The sequence below is a fragment of the Sorex fumeus genome, unplaced genomic scaffold (assembly GCF_029834395.1).
Source record: "Sorex fumeus unplaced genomic scaffold, SorFum_2.1 ptg000039l, whole genome shotgun sequence".
NCBI lineage: Eukaryota > Metazoa > Chordata > Mammalia > Eulipotyphla > Soricidae > Sorex > Sorex fumeus.
This window is the reverse complement of record NW_026606096.1, coordinates 23,511,185-23,529,380: the sequence shown is the minus strand read 5'-3', so window position 1 is coordinate 23,529,380 and position 18,196 is coordinate 23,511,185. Positions and strand designations below refer to the sequence as shown.

Sequence of the window (18,196 nt, the reverse complement as noted above, 5' to 3'; positions counted from 1 at the left end):
TAGACTCTTATTACTCAGTTTGGTCTTCAGTTCAGAAGCATCAGTGCCATCTGGGTTCTTGTTAAGAAGAAAACTCTCTGGCCCAACCCAGACCTACACAATCAGAGACTGCTACTGCGTAAGATCCCCAGGTGATCCGTGGTGTATTAAATCCGAGCAGCACCAGTCTAAGCTTCAACAGCACTCAATAGAGGCAGAAAATATGGTATCCAATATTTCAATGCAGTTCATTGACATTGGGAAGGCATGGGAGAAAGCCAGGATGCAGAAAGGATAATAAGGACACTTTTCCCACAGCTTAGATGCAGAAATTACAAGTATAAAGAGTATTACTGATAGACAGAAATGCTAATATTCATTCATTAGTTTGACAATAATTTGTGGATCATTTATCATATAATATTAATTTCACATGGGGAGAAGTGAGATTTGGGCAGAGTAAAAACAGTTTTCAGTTGCATTTTCAGATTTAGTACTGCAAAGGCAACCCCAATTTAATAAAAAAAAAAAGTAGGCGAGCTCTGTAAATACATGCATTACCTGGATGTTAGAATGGGGTCCCAGTGGAACAGGCACTGAGACCACAAAAAGACAGCATGTTTTCCAGCAAAATGCCAGAAGACGTTTCATGAATGTTGAATTCCTGAGACTGTCAGAACTCCAGGCCCCCTGGACTCCACCTCCCTTTCCATTAGGGGTCCCACTCAGAAAAATGTCACGGTAGGGAAGGAAGTCCAAGGAGTTTTAATTATCCCAAAAGAACTGGACAGGCTTGTTTAATCACCGAAGTGTTTATATATGAAGTTACTTTAGAAATCTCTCTCAAGAATCAGTTAAAATGACCACAGTGTTGCAGGAATATTCAACAGTAAAAAAAAAAAAAAAAGCAAGGTTTGCCCTGCTCAGGATCAACAAAAATAAAATGGCATTTTATCACATCCCAAAGGGCCTGGTTATTCAGCAAAGAAGTTTCATGTATATGTTATTGCCAATGATTACAGGACCATAAAAGATTCCCCATGGAAGGAGCAAATGGTAACTACACAGAAATTGTCCTCTTTGGAGAGGGCGCACCATGCACGCTGAGTTATATTTTTCTCCAGAGAAAATAACTGCAAAAACTTGAACCCATAAACAGAGGGGAAAAAATCCTGCAGGGCTTACAAAAGTTGGTAGAGCTTCTCTGATAGAAAACTCAGATGCCTGCAATGGCTTTTGTACCTTGGATGATTTCTGAAAACATTCTTTAAAAGACAGCAGCACCAGAAAGATACAGACTAATAAAGTGGCCGTTCTGTTTGAATTTCCATATTGTTTTTTAAATTTCTTCCACATTATAAAAAATGCAGGGTAAAAGTTCTTGCTGAACTCTTTACAATAGCCAGAAACTGGAAGAAACCTGAATGCCCAAGAACAGATGACTGGTTAAAGAAACTTTGGTACATCTACACAATGGAGTACTATGTAGCTGTTAGAAAAGATGAAGTCATGAAATTTATATACAAGTGGTACAACATGGAAAGTATCATGCTAAGCGAAATGAGTCAGAAAGAGAGGGATAGACATAGAAAGATTGCATTCATCTGGGGAATATAAAGAAACAAAATATGAGATTAATACCCAAGAATAGCTGAGATCAACACCAGGAGGATTACTCCATAGCTTAGAGGCCAGCCGGGCATTCTAGGGGAAAGGGCAGCTCAGATAGAGAAGGGAGCACCAAATAAAGGGTGTTTGGAGGATCCTCCCAGGAGGGGAGATGCATGTTGAAAGTAGACTATGGACTGAACATGTTTGCCACTCAATGCCTCTTTTGCAGACCACAACACCCAAAAGGAGAGAGAGAACACAAGGGATTGCCCTGCCACAGAGGCAGGGTGAGATGGGAGGGATGGGGGTGGGAGGGATATTATCCATGGTGGTGGAAAATGGGCACTGGTGGAGGGATGGGTATTTGATCATTGTATAATCGAAACCCAAGCACAAAAAATTGTAAATCTACAACTGTACCTCATGGTGTTTCACTAAAAATAATTAAAAAAAAAAAGTTCTTGCTGAGTCTGACTTTGCATTTTCAAATGTGTTTCTCCACTGATCCCTCCCTTCTCCATTACTATTGCTTGCTATCCCGTATCTGATTACAAGTCATCCATTCCCATATCTCAACAATTAGCATTTCATTTTCCCTTGGTCAGAAATTCTTAAAATTTTTGGCACCTGCTGTTCCCCCTTAAAAAAAACTCTCTTAGTGAACCCCCCACTCCACCCCCAGAAATCTATCTTCTTTAATCCACACACAAAAAAAAACAGGTACTAGAGGATGCAGTACCTCTCAGATGGTCACTTTGCCAAATACTGCTGAAGACACACAAACCAAGCAAGAACCCTGTTTTGTTCCTTATTGTGTCAGCCTCCACCCAGTCGGGGTTCCTGAGGACTGCCCAGCTCTGCTCACCAAGCAGAGGTCTTTGCTCAAACTGCTACTGTGTCTTCTCTTCTTCATCACTTTGTCAAATATCCTCTCCCAGGTCTCACCCAACGAGCTTACTATTCCTTCACCAGCTAAGCTCAGTTCTTACTACAAGAGCTAGATGCCATTCCGTCTGCAACTCTACCAGAACTTTCCAGGCCCAAAATCTTAACACAAGCTATATATTTACACCCTTCCCGTCCTCTGAATCTCCCCCAAATCCAGGAAACAAAACGTTTCTTTCCTTCTTTCTCTCTCCATTCTGCAAACACCTCAATGCCTCTACTTCTGAATCCTAAAGATATTAGATCCTTGATGTCTAATTTCTCACTTTATTTCATAACCTTGTTTTTGTCTATTTGCCATTCCTTATTCCACAAATGGGCTCTTTTGCTTTGGGGTTTTGACAATGGTGAAAACTCATAGGCTTTTGTTCCATGGTCATGATCCTCATTTTCTTTCGTCTGTGCTGCATTTCACACTGTAGACCAATTTCCTTGACTCTTGCCTCCTGTCTTGGCACCTTTCTCTGTCTTAAATCACCTTTCTCTAACTGAGATCAGTACCAGGAGGATTACTCCATCTCTTAGAGACCAGCCGGGCATTGTAGGGGAAATGGCAGCTCAGATAGAGAAGGGAGCACCAAATAAAGGGTGTTTGGAGGATCCTCCCAGGATGGGAGATGCATATTGAAAGTAGACTATGGACCGAACATGATTGTCACTCAATGCCTCTTTTGCAGACCACAACACCCAAAGGGAGAGAGAGAACAGAAAGGAATGCCCTGCCACAGAGGCAGGGTGGGATGGGGGGGATGGGCGTGGGAGGGATACTGGGACCCGTGGTGGTGGAAAATGGGCACTGGTGGAGGGATGGGTATTTGATCATTGTATAATCAAAACCCAAGCACAAAAATTTGTAAATCTACAACTGTATCTCATGGTGTTTCACTAATAAAAATTAATAATAAAAAATAAATAAAAAATAAAATGAAAAAATAAATAAATAAATCACCTTTCTCAGGGTCTTCTCAGTGACCTTCTCTGTCTCTATGTTTCTCAATCCCTCTTTCCCTCTCTGTCTATCTCTAATGGTCTGTCTCTCTCTCTCTCTCTCTCTCTCTCTCTCTCTCTCTCTCTCACACACACACACACACACAGACACAGACACACACACAAATACCTGTCTCTCTTTTGTTCAACTTTCCTTCCTTTTCCCTGCTGCCTCTTCTTCATGGTGCCAGGCCACAAATGTAGGATTTCCTTTTGCTTCAACTTAGTTCTTCACTTTTTCAGCAATGTTGATTCTCTACACCACAAGGAACAAGATCTGATTCATAATTTCCCTGCCTGAACAGTTGGGCTGGAAGGGCCAATAATGGCGTTCATAAGAAGAATCACTCCATGTTTCTTTGAACATCCTATCATAATGATGGGCCTGCTGGTCTATTACTCCCACTCCCGACAAACTATCCATTAGACTGCCATGATTCCCACCATGCTTTGCTCACCAGGTTTAATCTTCTAAATCCACTCTATCATACACTTAATCTACAGGCTTAGGTGCTGCTCATCCTTCAGGTGCCTTTGCTCAAAAGGGACATCTTCCCTAACAAGTTCTTCAAGCCTACTCTAAGTGCTCTGCTATAAATAATCTAGCCTTTCATTGACTTTTCCTCGAACTCACTCTACTGCAGGCTGGATGGCCATCAGCAATAAATCTCAGCTCCTCACCGCACCGTTAACTACCGGAAGGCAACAAGTAATCCTACTTCAACAATGCCTCAGTGTTTGGTGCAAGTCCTGGGCTAACTCGGTGGTATACACATTCTACATCTTCAATTTTTATTTAGGTAGTAGACAATTGTACAGAACCCTGTGCTAGACAAGAGACATCAATAGGGAACTAAAGCAGAATGAGTTGAATTGGTTTCCAAATCACAGAGACTCAAATTAGGCAGATCTCGATTTTTTTCTTAGACTTAAAGCCATCTAGCCCTAAGTTACTCATTAAGTAAAAAAAAAAGGGGGGGGAGGCGGAATAGTAAGTCACACATTACACAGAATGTGTAACTTATAATATCCACCATTGTCCGTTGTTTTTTAGGCCGGTGGAGCTGGAGCAGCTATTTCCGCTGCCAAACTTCCAGCAGTAACACTTAAAAGTTGCCAATATGGTATGATGCCATCAGTTTTTAAAACTTAGAAAGGCTCATTGATTTTTACTGAGCGGTTCTTGCACAATCCACTTCCTTTAGGGCCAAGGGAGCCAACCCTCATTGCGAGCAGTTAGAGAATGAATCAATGTTATGGTATCAACATTGAAATTATTTCGTTTCCTTTCTTCACTTCAATTTCCAAATTTATTCCTGGCTGCAATTGCCACCACTCATCAACTCCAATGGGAAGGCCACACATTCTAATATTCCCACTCACTCCTCCCCCCCCCCCCATGGGGCCATACTGCCATAACCCTCACACCATTTTCAGAGGAAGTAAATTAATATCCTAATGCAATAAAGTGGCTTTCTAAAGCCAGACAACTTAAGAGAGGACCTTCTACCTGGCCCTCAAGTAAGACAAATGAATGTCACAGTAGGTTGGTTATAATAGCGGTTTTATTACAAGACTGGCAGAGCTACAGTCACAGTAAATCATAACTGATGTGGATTTCTACTTTTCACAGTTGTAGTTATAAGTCTACTCTTGTAATCCAAAACAATTATTCTACAATTAGTTTAGACATGTCTGAGCCCAGAAGGAAAATTTCAATTTCAATCATCTTATTTTTCTTGAACAGAACCCAGGGCTACCTAAAATCAGGTCAATTCAACTTTTTACACATGGGTTTTCAAGCCATTTCCCAAAGTCGAACAAACCTAAGAGTTTAAGTACATTTTCAAAGTGTGGTATGAAATAGCAATAATGAGTTTCCTGGCACTGAAGAATAACAAAACAAATAAACAATCACAAAGCCTGATACTCCGTTTTCAAGATCGAACATGATCAAATACTATTAAACATAATGTGCACCCCTGAATTTGGACTGCAAATCTATCACTTAACCATCTAGTAAATGACCCAATTTGTTTACATGGCCCTGTACCTTTTTATGGCCTTTCCATAAAGAAGTTATTACATCCATTCCCTTTATTTTGTTTAAGAGTGTTTGAATGAGCCCCAGAACCACAAGCCAGTAAAACAAGCTCTCCTTAGATGGACGTGGTCTCATATAATTCACCACTACCGGAGAAATTTTCAAAACAATGTTTGTAGTTTGGAAACACCACACATTCCCACACACCAAAACTATTTCCTGTGCTTTATGCAGTTTTAATGTTTCGGTAGATATATTAAATTAGCCCCATTTTTCCATTTTTCCAAGTAAAAGTGTGGCATTTGCACTTCTTCCAGAAGATTTGCACCTCTGAGTGTTTTGTTATGGTAGGTTGGTCATTCAGAAATGACTGCAAATGAAGACTGCAAGGGAAATGTGAAATCCAGACACTCTAATTGATTTCCTAGGATATAAATGTTCGTTCTAAAAGGAAACCATTTTAAAGCAGTTAGTTTAATAGGGTGCCCAACTGATGCCTATTAAAAATTATGTACAGATTAAAGATATATTCTCTACCAAGAAGAAAACCCCTTTTTAAAAATTTTAAATAAACACAGATTATTTAATCCCTAATCTTACTTTCTTAGCTATGCCTCTAAAGTTCAAAGCTGCTAATATTTTCAAGAAAACAAAGCTCAAAACCACTTTTTCAAGGGTCCGAATCTATCTCTGGGTTATCTAAAGTCTCTCTATTTCTCAACACCCAGGTGAGATTTTGACCTTGCAAGCACCTGCTATTTTACGATTGCTGATTTTTCTAGAAATAGCCATTTAGTGCCCAACACAAAGAAAAAATGCAGCTGAACTCATCAGCTTTATCAATGACTCATATAAAAGTGCCCCTGAAACCATAATGACCCCAACATGTTAGGAAGTCTAGTCTCAGAGAACATAGAGGCAATTCATTTTCACAGAAACTCCAGGAATGAGTCTACTTTAGGAGGCAAAGGACAAGGAAAGTCAGTAACAAATTGCAGTTACAGGGATTGGGAGAGGGGGCCTGCTTGTCCAGTAGACAAGCTCTGGGAACACTTGGAACAACCTACAACTTTTCTCAGCCCAGGAGAACTTTCTCTCCAGTCAACCTTATCTCACAATGCAGCGTTCTAAAAGTGCAGATCCCTGTTTTTCATGTTAACCTCCTCCCTCTGTTTTTCTTGTTTTTAAACTGCTGACATATCTGTCCTGGGAATGGAAATCTCATGCAAATTCACTCTAGTAAGAAAAAGTCCTTAGTATATGTAGCACTGTAGCACTTCTCCCGCTGTTCATCGATTTGCTCCAGCGGGCCCAGTAAAGTTTCCATTGCGACAATTGTTACTGTGTTTGGCATATCAAATACGTCACGGGGAGCTTGCCAGGTTTTGCCGTGCGGGCAAAATACTCTCGGTAGCTTGCCAGGCTCTCCGAGGGGGTGGAGGAATTGAACCTGGCTCAGCCAGGCTGGTGGCTTGCAAGGCAAAGGCCCTACCACTGTGCTATCCGCTATACAGATTATACAGATCTGTGAAAATGCTGAAAGTGACTGGGTTTTCCTATGCTCTTAAAATGCTCTGGTCTTCCTGTCCCCAAGTCTGAGGTTTACAGGACTACAAATCAGAAAGGGACACTTCAGTGGTCCCCACTCCACTCCACCCCCCTCCTCCCTTACTCATTTTTTCCCAAAACCCAGTAAGAAATGTCTAGGAAGGAACTGCTACCTTTTTCTTCTCATTTGTTCACAAATCAATCACATTTTAAGCAAGTGATTCTTCTTGGGAGTTCACTGATTTTAAACATTGCCAACTGCCAAAGGGAAAAAAAAAAGAAATGATCATGCTTTAATGACTCTCAATTTGCATATCTAATCACCTCAGACTGTGAATGTGTGTGGCAGTATGCAAAATGGTCTGTGATTTATTCCTTTGGTGGAAGGAGAGAAAAAAAAGAAAAAAAAAGATAAATACTAGGGTTCTTTCATAGACAGATGTCCCTTCTAAATACCCAGAGAAAATAACTGCTAGAAACAACATAAGATAAGTCCCCGTGGAAGTCCGACTTCTGTTGTTTAGAGTTTCTGATCTGTATAATGACTCAAAAGGCAGGTGCAGAAGCCAGCTGGGTGTATTTGAGCTCGGAATCTATCTTCATCTTGCAAACACCCAAAGCCTAAAATAGTAGCTGCTCAAGAACAAGGCTTTCCTAGAGTGCAAATAGCACAGCTTCAAAAAAACTCAGCAAGGTATCTAGCTCACACATCCCCCCTGCCACCACCCCCAGCCCTCAAGAGAACTCATTCATTTTCCAGTCCTCAAATACCGGAGACCTCCAAAGGAAGGCAGGGAGCAGAAGGAGCCTTGCAAGCCTGAAGATACTGTTGCTGGATGCAGGGAAACCTCTTAGGCGTGAATTTCCCTTAAACATCAGAAGGTGCTTTTCTTGGCTTCTCTGCAAATGGGAAATTCCTGATGGGAATTCAATGTGAGGGGAGCTGTCTCCTTTTTATCACCGTCCCTTGAGCCCTCAACCTAGCCTCATTCTGCATGCCATCCGTTTTGTGAATGAAGTGTGAAACCAGCTCTTCCTTTACTGAGAGAGCAGTGTGGACACAGGCAGAGCTCACCCGAGCCTGCTCTTCTAACCAGCTCAAAACTCCCCAGCAGGGAGAATCAGCAGGAAGGATTTCGAACTGAATGCTGTGCACCCCACTCCCAAAGAAGAGCCTGGCAGTTGGCACTAAAGCCGGTCTGGGAACATTCCCCTCTTGTTGTGGGTTCACTGCAAACGCTGGAGACAGTGCAAATGCATCAGGCCATCTGCAGACAGACTCTGCCCCAACTACTTCCGCTCATGCTCAGCAGGACCCCTGATGCCCCCTGGCATCGCCCACCACAGGCTTCCCTAAGCCTCAAATCTGCCACGTGGTTCTCTCCCTCTGCCTCTATTGTCTACTTCTTAATGGGCCACCTCCTTCGTGGGAACTTTGCTGCTTGCATTCCCTTTCCAGGAAGAATCAACAGTGCAGTGACTGCAAGAAGCGTTTCTGAGGGGACAGAAAGCCCGCGGTGTTCCGCGAGCATGCGGAGAGCCAACTAATATAGCCCGGGTGTTGAAAGAATGAGCTGCCAGCCTGCTTGGAACGGTTTCTCCAGCGTAGCACATGCATCTTGTTCTCCGTGAACCTGGCACTTAGGCCCGATCTCAGCAGAGTGTGAGAGGCTTTCTAAATATTTGCTGAGCAAAAGCAAAGTTCTGAGAAACCATGAGAGCGTTTAACCCCTGCAAGAGGCACGTGGGTCTGAGTCGGGACTTGGACTCCGGACCTCGGTCCATATGTCTGCTGGCTACGGGACCTTGGCTAAGATGCTGACTCAGTGACACCGGGTGTTTCCCTTCTATGGCACAGGGAAGGTGATACCACAACTGTCTGCAAGCATTGAGCATGAATACGCACGGCATAGGTCCTCCTAGAGAGTCACTAAGAAGCACTGATGAACCCTAGACCCACAAAGGCACTGCAGCACACCTAACCAATGCCATCAGACACCCAAGGCTTCCTGAGTTCTTCTGGGTATCCCTCACTGATTCTTCACCAGTTAGCAGGGTACACCGGCGCCTGGCGGCTGTACATCCTTGCACTCTTGATCCATGTGACATGTGCTACTTGGGGATATTGGCTTCCCTCCAAGAATTAGACTTCTCCTAGCTTCTGCCTCCAGGGAACGGACATTATCCCAATTCGCACCTCGATGGAGGGAGAACTATCTGGCCTGAATACTGTTACACAGGGGGATGCCAAGGGCCAAAAATAAGTAAAGAAATCAGAGTTTGAAAAGAAAAGAGTTGAGACCATAACCAAGACCGCAAAATTAGCAAGTAAGGTTTGGTTTGGACACAAGGCAACTGCTGGGGTTCAGGCTTCAGGCTCCCAGAGGTCAGGAAGGTGGAACATGAAGGCTACTGTGAAGCCAGATAAGAGATAAAATTGTCTACACTCCTTTTCAAATGTGTCCTTAAGAAGGCAAACACAAAATGAGGTAATGTCACCAAAATTATTCTTAGTCCATGGCTTTCATGAGAAATATTATCAGCATGGTGGTGTCTTTATAATGTTTAGTTCCTTTTGTTCTCACATTTCTCACATTTTAAAATTTCATACACACACACAAACACACACACACACACACACACACACACACGGTCAATGCATCCTATTTTGAATATGCCAATCAAGTCCACAGTTATAAATTTATTTTCTGATGCCCTTGCTTTTAAAGATGAAAAACAGAGCCTCTATATAGAATATTCTAACCATTATCAGATAAGCAAAAATCAGTATTACTAAAAAAATCCATTTCAAAGGAGTAACAGGCTGTGCTTTCTAAAGTTCTCAAAAACACACTCATTACTAGTACCAGGAAACACACTGGTAGAGGGATGGGTGTTGGTACACTGTATGACTGAAATCTAATCATGAACAACTTTGTAAAGATCTATTTCACAGTGATTCAATAATAAAATCTTTAAGAAATAACAGTCATTTGCTCATTTCTACGGCACTTTTACTGCAGATATAGCCTCCTAAACAAAATTTTCAAAATTACATTTTTAAAACCCTCTTGAGTGAAGATCAGCATTCCAATGTCAATCAAATCTTTGTTAATAAACCAAATATTAAAAGAAGCATTGACTATCCCCAGGCCCATCCACTAGCTTAAATAAGATCCCAGCAGTTACTAGTAACCATTTTTAGTGTTATATATCACATTGCTTGCTAAAAGTGATTTCTATCCTGATAGAAAAATTACAATAGACATAAGATTATTTGTCATCTTTATCTGGCGTCATTTTGCTTCCTATTGTCTCAAACAATATTTTAGGTTCAAGGGAGGATTTTAGTATCACTTCCCCTCATAACCTGCAAAGCAGGTAACCCTTTAGACTGATAATGACACCTTTGGGGGCTTTTGAATAAAGTACTGGAATTCTGCTTTGTCTTAATTCCCCTTAGGGGCCATACCCAGCAATGCTCAGGGCTTACACCTGGTTCCATGATTACTCCTGGGGGACTGTCTACAGTCCTGGGGTCAAATCAGGCTTGGCCGTCTGCAAGGCAAGTATCTTTCACCTCTATACTAGCTCCCTGGCCCCCTACTGCAGCATTTTGAAACTAGAATTCTGTTTGACTAATTGGTTCCCCCATACGGAAAACACATCACAAGCAGAACAGTTCAAAACTGCAGCACTCAACAATGACCTTGACGGAACCTTTGGCTCTCTCGGGCACACTTCACACATTGGTGAGGATTGGCTCACAGGATACTTCTAGTCCTCACGCTCTGCACGCAGTATTTATTGCTCATGTCTAGACTGTTAGAAGCTAGCCGCGAGCAAAAATCAGAAGGGGCAAGCACGCTGCTCTTGGAGACGCACCAGCATTCAAAACTCACTCTTCCTAATAGACCGTAACAGACCTCAGTCCAAATGACACAACTACTCTGTCTGCAGAGAATCCGAGTGAAGATACAGTTTTGGCCATTTGGAAGACAGTAGCTAGCATCAGGTCTAGGACACTAACCCACGTGCTTTGTTCCTATTCCCTTGGCCACATCACATACTAGCCGATATTCTAAAGTAGCATTCTGCGTGACACACCCAACCCCAGACAGTCCAAAACAAACACGTTCATCTTCTTTGGGTGTAATTCCAGACAATGTGGAAGTTCCAAGACAACAAAAGTCATCTTCAAAGATGACCGTCTAGTTAACGTTGTAGAGAAGGGACTATATCCAGAACCACAAAACAAATTTGCCCAAAGCTAGATCCCACCCCTTGCTCTGGGTGCTATTCTGACTTATGATACTTTAACAGGACAGTAGCAAACTGGGTCCAGACCCCCAAGAAACTTACATTTTATGGAGGTGTTGGTTGGGGTAGGCTTCCAACAAAATATTGAACAAACTGACAAGAAAAAATTGTCCAAAACATACCAGTGCTATGGAAATAAGTTACTCTGATGTGGTAATGGCAAATTCAGATCCAAATACTGCAAAAGACATTCATCTAGAAGAAAGAATGGCACATGTGACTAAAAGCTGATAGTGGGTGTTTCTCAGAAAAGCAGAAACAACCCAGGCTGGAAATCTTATGCCAAGTATTATTTTCCCCTTCCCCAGCATATCTCTCAGGCAGCAACCCTCCAAGTGTTGAGAAAGCGAGAAAGAGAGAGAACTTCAGGGATAAGGCTTGAAGGAGGCCCAGCCCAGTTCTTATTTCAGAGACTTCAGAGCAAGGGGCAAGCCAAGCAGGTCGAGAAGACTCTAGGAAGAGCTAAATAACCTAGAGCTAGATGTACCATCATGTTTGACAATCACTGTGGGGATTCACGCTGACCAATCAGATTGCACCGGTTCCTTTGCAGTTCCAAACAGTTCAGTTTAACTGGTAATACTGGTGAATACCATTTCAAAATCAAACACTCAAGGTGTCCTTAAATACAGGAAAAGAAGATTCCAAAACAGAACAAGCCACAGAGGCAATGGTGTGGAAAATTAATACACAGGGACCACTTTTAAAATGAGTTCCATAGAAATGACAGTTCGTGATATAGAAATACTCTGGTTCTGTACCATGCTTTGCAAATAAAACCATTAGAAACATCCAAATTAAGCTAAATGGGGTAAAGAACTTGCATTCCAACATCACCATTTGGGTTGAAACCAACAGGAGCCTGTGATGAAAATGTAGCCACCCTGGAAAAGTTGGGGGTTGGGGACGAGGACGGGACAAAATAGTACAAATGCACTGACTCAAAAATTAGTTAACATATCACATTATCCTTAGAATTATACTTCTACTCCAAGTATGCATGTTGCAGATAAATCAGAGCTTAAGCACTTCAAATAATGAGACCGCCAGGTATATGAAGCAGAGACAGGAAAAAAGATACAGGAGTAGACAAAGCTAAGAAGCTGAGAGCCTGATCCAAAAAATATACCTCCAGGTCAATGTGAAAGAAAGAACCATAGCATCTCTCCAGAATGTCTAACAAATGATTCATTGTCTCTGGAGCTTCCTAAAGAACTATGTACTTTAGTGTAACCTTTTGGAGGTCAATACAAAAGGACATCAGATTAACTGTAGATGATAACAATAAGGAGGGAAAAAAAAGTTACCCTGCATCAGACTGGGGCTTTTCGTCACCTTTTGTGAAAAACAATATTCATCATTACATAATGCCACTTTACTTCTTCCACTTCCTCAAAGATCTCAAACAGAGCAGAGAAGTAGGAGGAAGTTTTAATTAAAAAGGTCAGAAGCAACAAAAATATGTGTCACGAAGGTCATGCACTCTAACTTAGGGACTCACAGGAAAGTCCCTTTTGTCTCATCGGGGTCTGTTTACTCAGCGACAGCAACTCAGAGCTGGTGAATGAAATAGAACTTGGAAGTAAGCACTTGAGAAGGATGGACAAGAGACATGGGCAGTTTGGTGGGACACAGGTGGTGTCTCTCCCACGGGGAAAATGAGACAGGAAAGTCTACAAACACCAGACACGTCTATTCAGACATGCATCACTCATGGCTCCATGTGCCACAAAAGACCTCACAGAAAAGAACACATACAATGTCAGACCGAGGGTTGTCAGACATGTCAGCCAGCTTATAAAGGCATATTCCGAATCTACACCCAAATGATTAAAGAAAATGGAAAAAGGTAAGAAGGAGGCTTCATCTCCATATGATATGAAACCACCCATCAATGAATGACAAGGTAGATGAGGTTTTTCACTCAACAACTTGTGACAGGTAATTCTTTGGGCTTTTAGCAGCACAACTGAGAAAGTAAGATTGGTGGGGGTTTGATTGCATTCCGGATATGCAATACGACAGTATTTTTGTCCTTGCTCAGAAAGCAGAGGCTAGAAGCCTTATGTAAATCTTAATTTCCATCTTCTTCTTTCAGTCAAATTTGGTGGCCCTCAGTTCCTGTGTTAGACTTCAAGAGTTGGAAGTCAAGTTAAGAATAAAGAACAAAGAGTCAATTATAAAACTGGACACTAAAGCAATTTTAATGTAATGTCACAACATCAGCTATATAGTATCAATTCAAAACCTGGTCACTAATAACAAGGTGACACTCATCCCTGGAAACCAATTGTGGTTCTAGTACTAAGTTTCCATAATGACACTTCTTGATACACCAAGTATAGATACTGAGCAGGACTGTGGATTTGCTAAGAGTCAACACGACTTTGGAATGAGTAGTTAAGGGGAGAGATGAAAGAGGCAAGAGAGAACTTGTTTGACAGTCACAACGTTGACAATTTATATTGGCTACTTCCTAGGTATTTCCTCTAAATGAAGCACTGCACAAGCTGGGCCAATCACATATGCGAAGTGGTACCCTCAGGGTGTATAGTTGCAGAATTAGATAATTGATCAAAACCCCATCCTGAATCAATTAGAAACCCATAGAAGGGAATAATAAACGTCAAAGGAATTTTAAAAAGTTTTAAAGGAGAGAAAAAAACAGTTGAGGAAATATGTTCACATTCCAGTGGATTCTTCTAGAGCACCTACCTGAATCTTCAAACCTTGGAACCCCTCAGCGGAAAAATCAACCTGAGCATGTGCAGGAAAATAGCTCTCTATCGCCCTCTAGTGCTGGCCAGTTCTGCCTCTCCCTAGGCGAAAAGCTACAAGGTGAGTGGTAAGTTCTTCTACTTCCAGTTACTTCCTGTAATCAACCCTCCCAAGAGCTAAACATAGCCCAATCCTCTGCTCACAGATTAGGAAACAGCCAGGTTATTTTTAGCATCATGCATCTTAGGAATGGAAATGGCCAGTTTCTGATGGCAACAGTGTGTGTGTGTGTGTGTGTGTGTGTGTGTGTGGCCTGGCTTAATGAACTCACCTCTACTTGGTTAAGTGGCCAATGAGAGCTCTGGGGGCCCTTTACAAAGTGATGATGGTATGTGGCTCGCAAGAAAGCTGGACAAGGAAAGGACAATGAGAGGCATAAGTTGCCAAAGGAATCAGGAAGAGGACAGCTGCCAGGGCAGGCCTGATAAAAGAAGAACAGTAGGAGAAATGAGATGGGACGCGCGCAAAACAGAAGCCAGAAGCCAGGGATATTAGGCATGGTCATCTCAGAGAAGCTTGTCTAGGAAGAAGCCATATTTCGGAGTGGACATTTATTTTACACGAGAAAGAACAAAGGTTGGTCTGATCTGCTTCCTGCCAGGGTACAGCTGGTGCTGTAGCTCCTTTGATCACTTTTCCCCAGTCCTCTGCAGCTCCTGTGATTAGAGATAGATTCCTAGGCTGCCCTTTGATCAGCAGCTCAAGCTGCCTGCAGGTGCCATGCGCCATCGCATTAGCCAAGTGTAAGAAGCAGCACGCGAGCTGGTAAACGTGATGGCAGGGACTGTGGCAAACGTGGTCCATCATCTTCACAAAAATCCCTGAAGTTCTTATTTTATCTTTTTTTTTGGGGGGAGGGAGGGGACACTCTAGCATGTCCGATGCTTCTTCAAGCCTTAGAGAGTTTGCACTCCAAGTTGAAGCTTCAAACGTCCCCCCACCCCCCAGGACATAAAGAGAAACTTTCTGGGACAGAAAACAAGAGGCACACACCATTCTGATTTTCTAGGTATGCTGCCTGGGTGCCTTTCACCGGGTTCATGAAGTGACTGCATTCTTGCATTCGGAATAGATGATATTCAAAGCAGTAAAAACATGTACATTTCTCTTCAAATAACATTAAGAGCCACCACTTGTAAACATGGTGTTTAATATTCCAATTTTAGACGGCCTGCATTAACATTGTGGTTTCATGTGCAGGATAAAATTTCTATTTACAAAGTATTCTCAAAAATGACTTCATAATGGTAGATCAAGAGAAAAGGAGTTTAGAAATTGAATGATGTAAATCATATGGGGTTCAGAGGCTAAGCAAATTACACACCCCGAAGCTGCTCTGGCTTTATGAAAGAAGCCTTTCTCCGGCTCTTTGCAATCCCAGCCCAAGGGAACTTGCATCTGAGAGTTTTCTAAACATTTCAGGTACACTTGAAAGCTGAAAGTAATTCTCATTTCCTATGCAGGATTAAGTCGTTTCCAGCACACACAAAATAGCAGTCATTCACCAACACATATAAAAACACACCAACCAGAAAGGTAAGGACTTCAGAATACAAAGGCACATTAAAGAGAGAGAGAGAGACTGAAAGAGAGCGCGCAAGAGAAATACATTTTTCAATTCCTCCTAAAAACGTCCACGAGGCCTCTTGACCTCTGGGTTTCCTATCTACTGCCTAATTGAAGCCTTTCCATTTAGCGCGCTTCAATTAATGCGGCTGATACGTTTCCTGAAACACCCCCCTACCCAATTAAAAAAAAAAAATAGAACCTCCGAGCAAAGTCAAACATGCCAAGACTCATTCATCTGGGATTCGTTTCTCTCTCTCTCTTTTTTTTTTTTTCAGAGGCCGTTCTTGAACTTTTAATTCTGGCACCGAGAGGTCCTGCAATGTGTGCGTTTTGAACTGACGTTCACAATCATTCCCAGAATCGCCTCTCTGGGAGCTGCGCTGGGCAGAGGCACTCACGCCTCTCTCTCTCCCCTTTGAGTTTTGCGGCAGCTCCCGAAGTTGCAAACTACACTTCACCTCCAAAAGTCCATGCCAATGAACGCAGCGCGCATTTGCATGGCTCCAGAGAGAGACGCTGCGCCGGATCCCCACGCGGGCTGGTGCACATCACACCCCAACGCACAATGCCAACATTAACACACACACACATACACGCACACACACAACGAGAAACGAGCAGGGGGAGCGTTGGGGGGGCGGGTGGGATGGGGTGGGGGGGAGAGGCGAAAGACTCACCGTTCTGCTCCTTGTTGCTGGACAACTGGAATTTACTACTCAGGTTGGACTCAGCCTGAGTCCCGTGTCTCTGGCCGGCCAGGGCAGATGTCAGCAGGAGAAGCCCGAAGAGGAGCATTTGGCTGACTGGGGCGAGAGCTCAACTCACCGCGGGCACTTTGCAAGCTGCGACTCCCGAGTCTCTTTCACCACCGCCAGGGGAAGGCAGCTCTGGGGTGGAAGCGCCGAGCCTGCTCTGGCAGCAGAGAATCGCAGGGTAGTTTCCACATAATCCCATCCAAAAAACTTTTCCTAGAGCCCTCTTCTATGTCTCCAGTTTTTTGAAAAGGATCAAAGCAAAACCTGGACCTGAACCAGTTTCCCAAGGTTTAAACAAATCCTGAGCTGTTGCCGAAGTGGTGGTGGGGGCGGTGGTGGGGGTGGGGGTGTGGGGGGGGGGGGAGAAGGCGAGGGAGGAAAGAGGGGGGCGGGGGGGGTGGGGACGCGGGGGAGCCTGGGGAGCGGCGAGGAGTCACCAGCAAGTTGCTTGCGAGCACCTGTCAGTTTCGGGGGCCAGGACGGAGGCGCCAACTCCGGGGTCGCGCCCGGCCCGCCCCGCAGCGGCCGAGTCGGCGGCCCGCGGGGTGTGATCAATAACAAAAGCTGCCAATCGATGCGGCGCGGCGGGCGCCCCGCTCCCCGCCCCACCCCCACCCCCGAGGGGGAGGGGGAAGAAACAACGGGAGGTTCGCGGCGGTGGCGGCGGCGGCTCCCCGGGGGGGCTCCGGCTCCCCCCACCCCCGGCCCTGCCCCGCGCGCGCGCTTGGCACTGGGGTCCCGAGCTGCGGCGCGCGCCGATCCCCGGCACCTGGCTGGAGTCTTTTTGTTTTGCTTTGGTTGTTTTTTTTTTGTTCTTTTCTTTGCTTTGCTTTGCTTTTTTTTTTTTTGTCCGCGAGCAAAGTTCACCTTGTTCGTCTGCGCCCCCCACCCCGGCCCGGCGCCCCCCTTGCAAGCCGAACTGCAGCAGCTGTGCGGCGCGGCGGAGCTCCCCGTCGTCTCCCGGCCCCTTCCCCCCGCGCCGCGGGCTCCGTTGCAAACCTCGGGGCGCGGCTCGGCGTCTCGGCACCCGGTGGAGAGAGCAGGCCGGACGGCCCGGAGCCTCCCGCTTGTCCCCTCCCCTTCGCCACCTTCCACCCCCCACCTCTCTCCCTCCCCCCCCCCCCCCACCACAGCCCTGCCCGGCGGCGCGCGGGAGGAGGGGGCCGGGGGGCCGAGCCCGGCGCCGAGCGGGGGGGGGGGGGAGGCTGAGCCGCGGCCCCGGGGGCCGCCCCGAGCGCGGGCGGGGGTCGGCGCTCCGGGAGGGGCTGTCCCCGGGCCCGCGCGGGCCAAGGCCACCAACCCGCCGTCCAACAGGTGCTGGTACGGCCCGGGCTGCACGGGTGGGAAGCCACGGCCCCAGCGGGTCCCGGTTTTCCGTGCACGGGACCCCCCCCCCCCCGAGCCCCCCTGTCCCCAACACACACACACACGCACACGCTCACGCACACACACACACACACACCACCCTACAGAGCAGGGTGGGTGGCGACGGGTGCTGCTGCAAACGGGAAAATAACTTCCCGCCCCCCGCTCCTCGTTCCACGGCCTCCCGGGGTGACCGATCAGTCCTGAATTTCCGAGGGGATCCCCGTTCCCACAGGGCTCTTGGTCCCAGACTCTTGGCCCGAGTTTCTGGGCTGAAAAGACGGGAAATTAGAGC

The 18,196-nt window shown here is 44.9% G+C and overlaps 1 protein-coding gene across 1 annotated transcript in view; it reads right to left on the bottom strand.

Moving 5' to 3' along the window:
• The window catches only part of PDGFC (platelet derived growth factor C), a 215,080-nt gene extending 197,477 nt beyond the window's left edge, over positions 1 to 17,603 (bottom strand). The window contains exons 1-2 of the mRNA XM_056119013.1: positions 17,536 to 17,603; positions 16,459 to 16,693 (exon numbers count right to left, since the gene is read on the bottom strand). Coding sequence (XP_055974988.1) covers positions 16,459 to 16,576 — 118 coding nt within the window. The 5' untranslated portion in view covers positions 16,577 to 16,693; positions 17,536 to 17,603. The remainder of the gene's footprint in view (positions 1 to 16,458; positions 16,694 to 17,535) is intronic.
• Between the last annotated feature and the right edge of the window lie 593 nt (positions 17,604 to 18,196).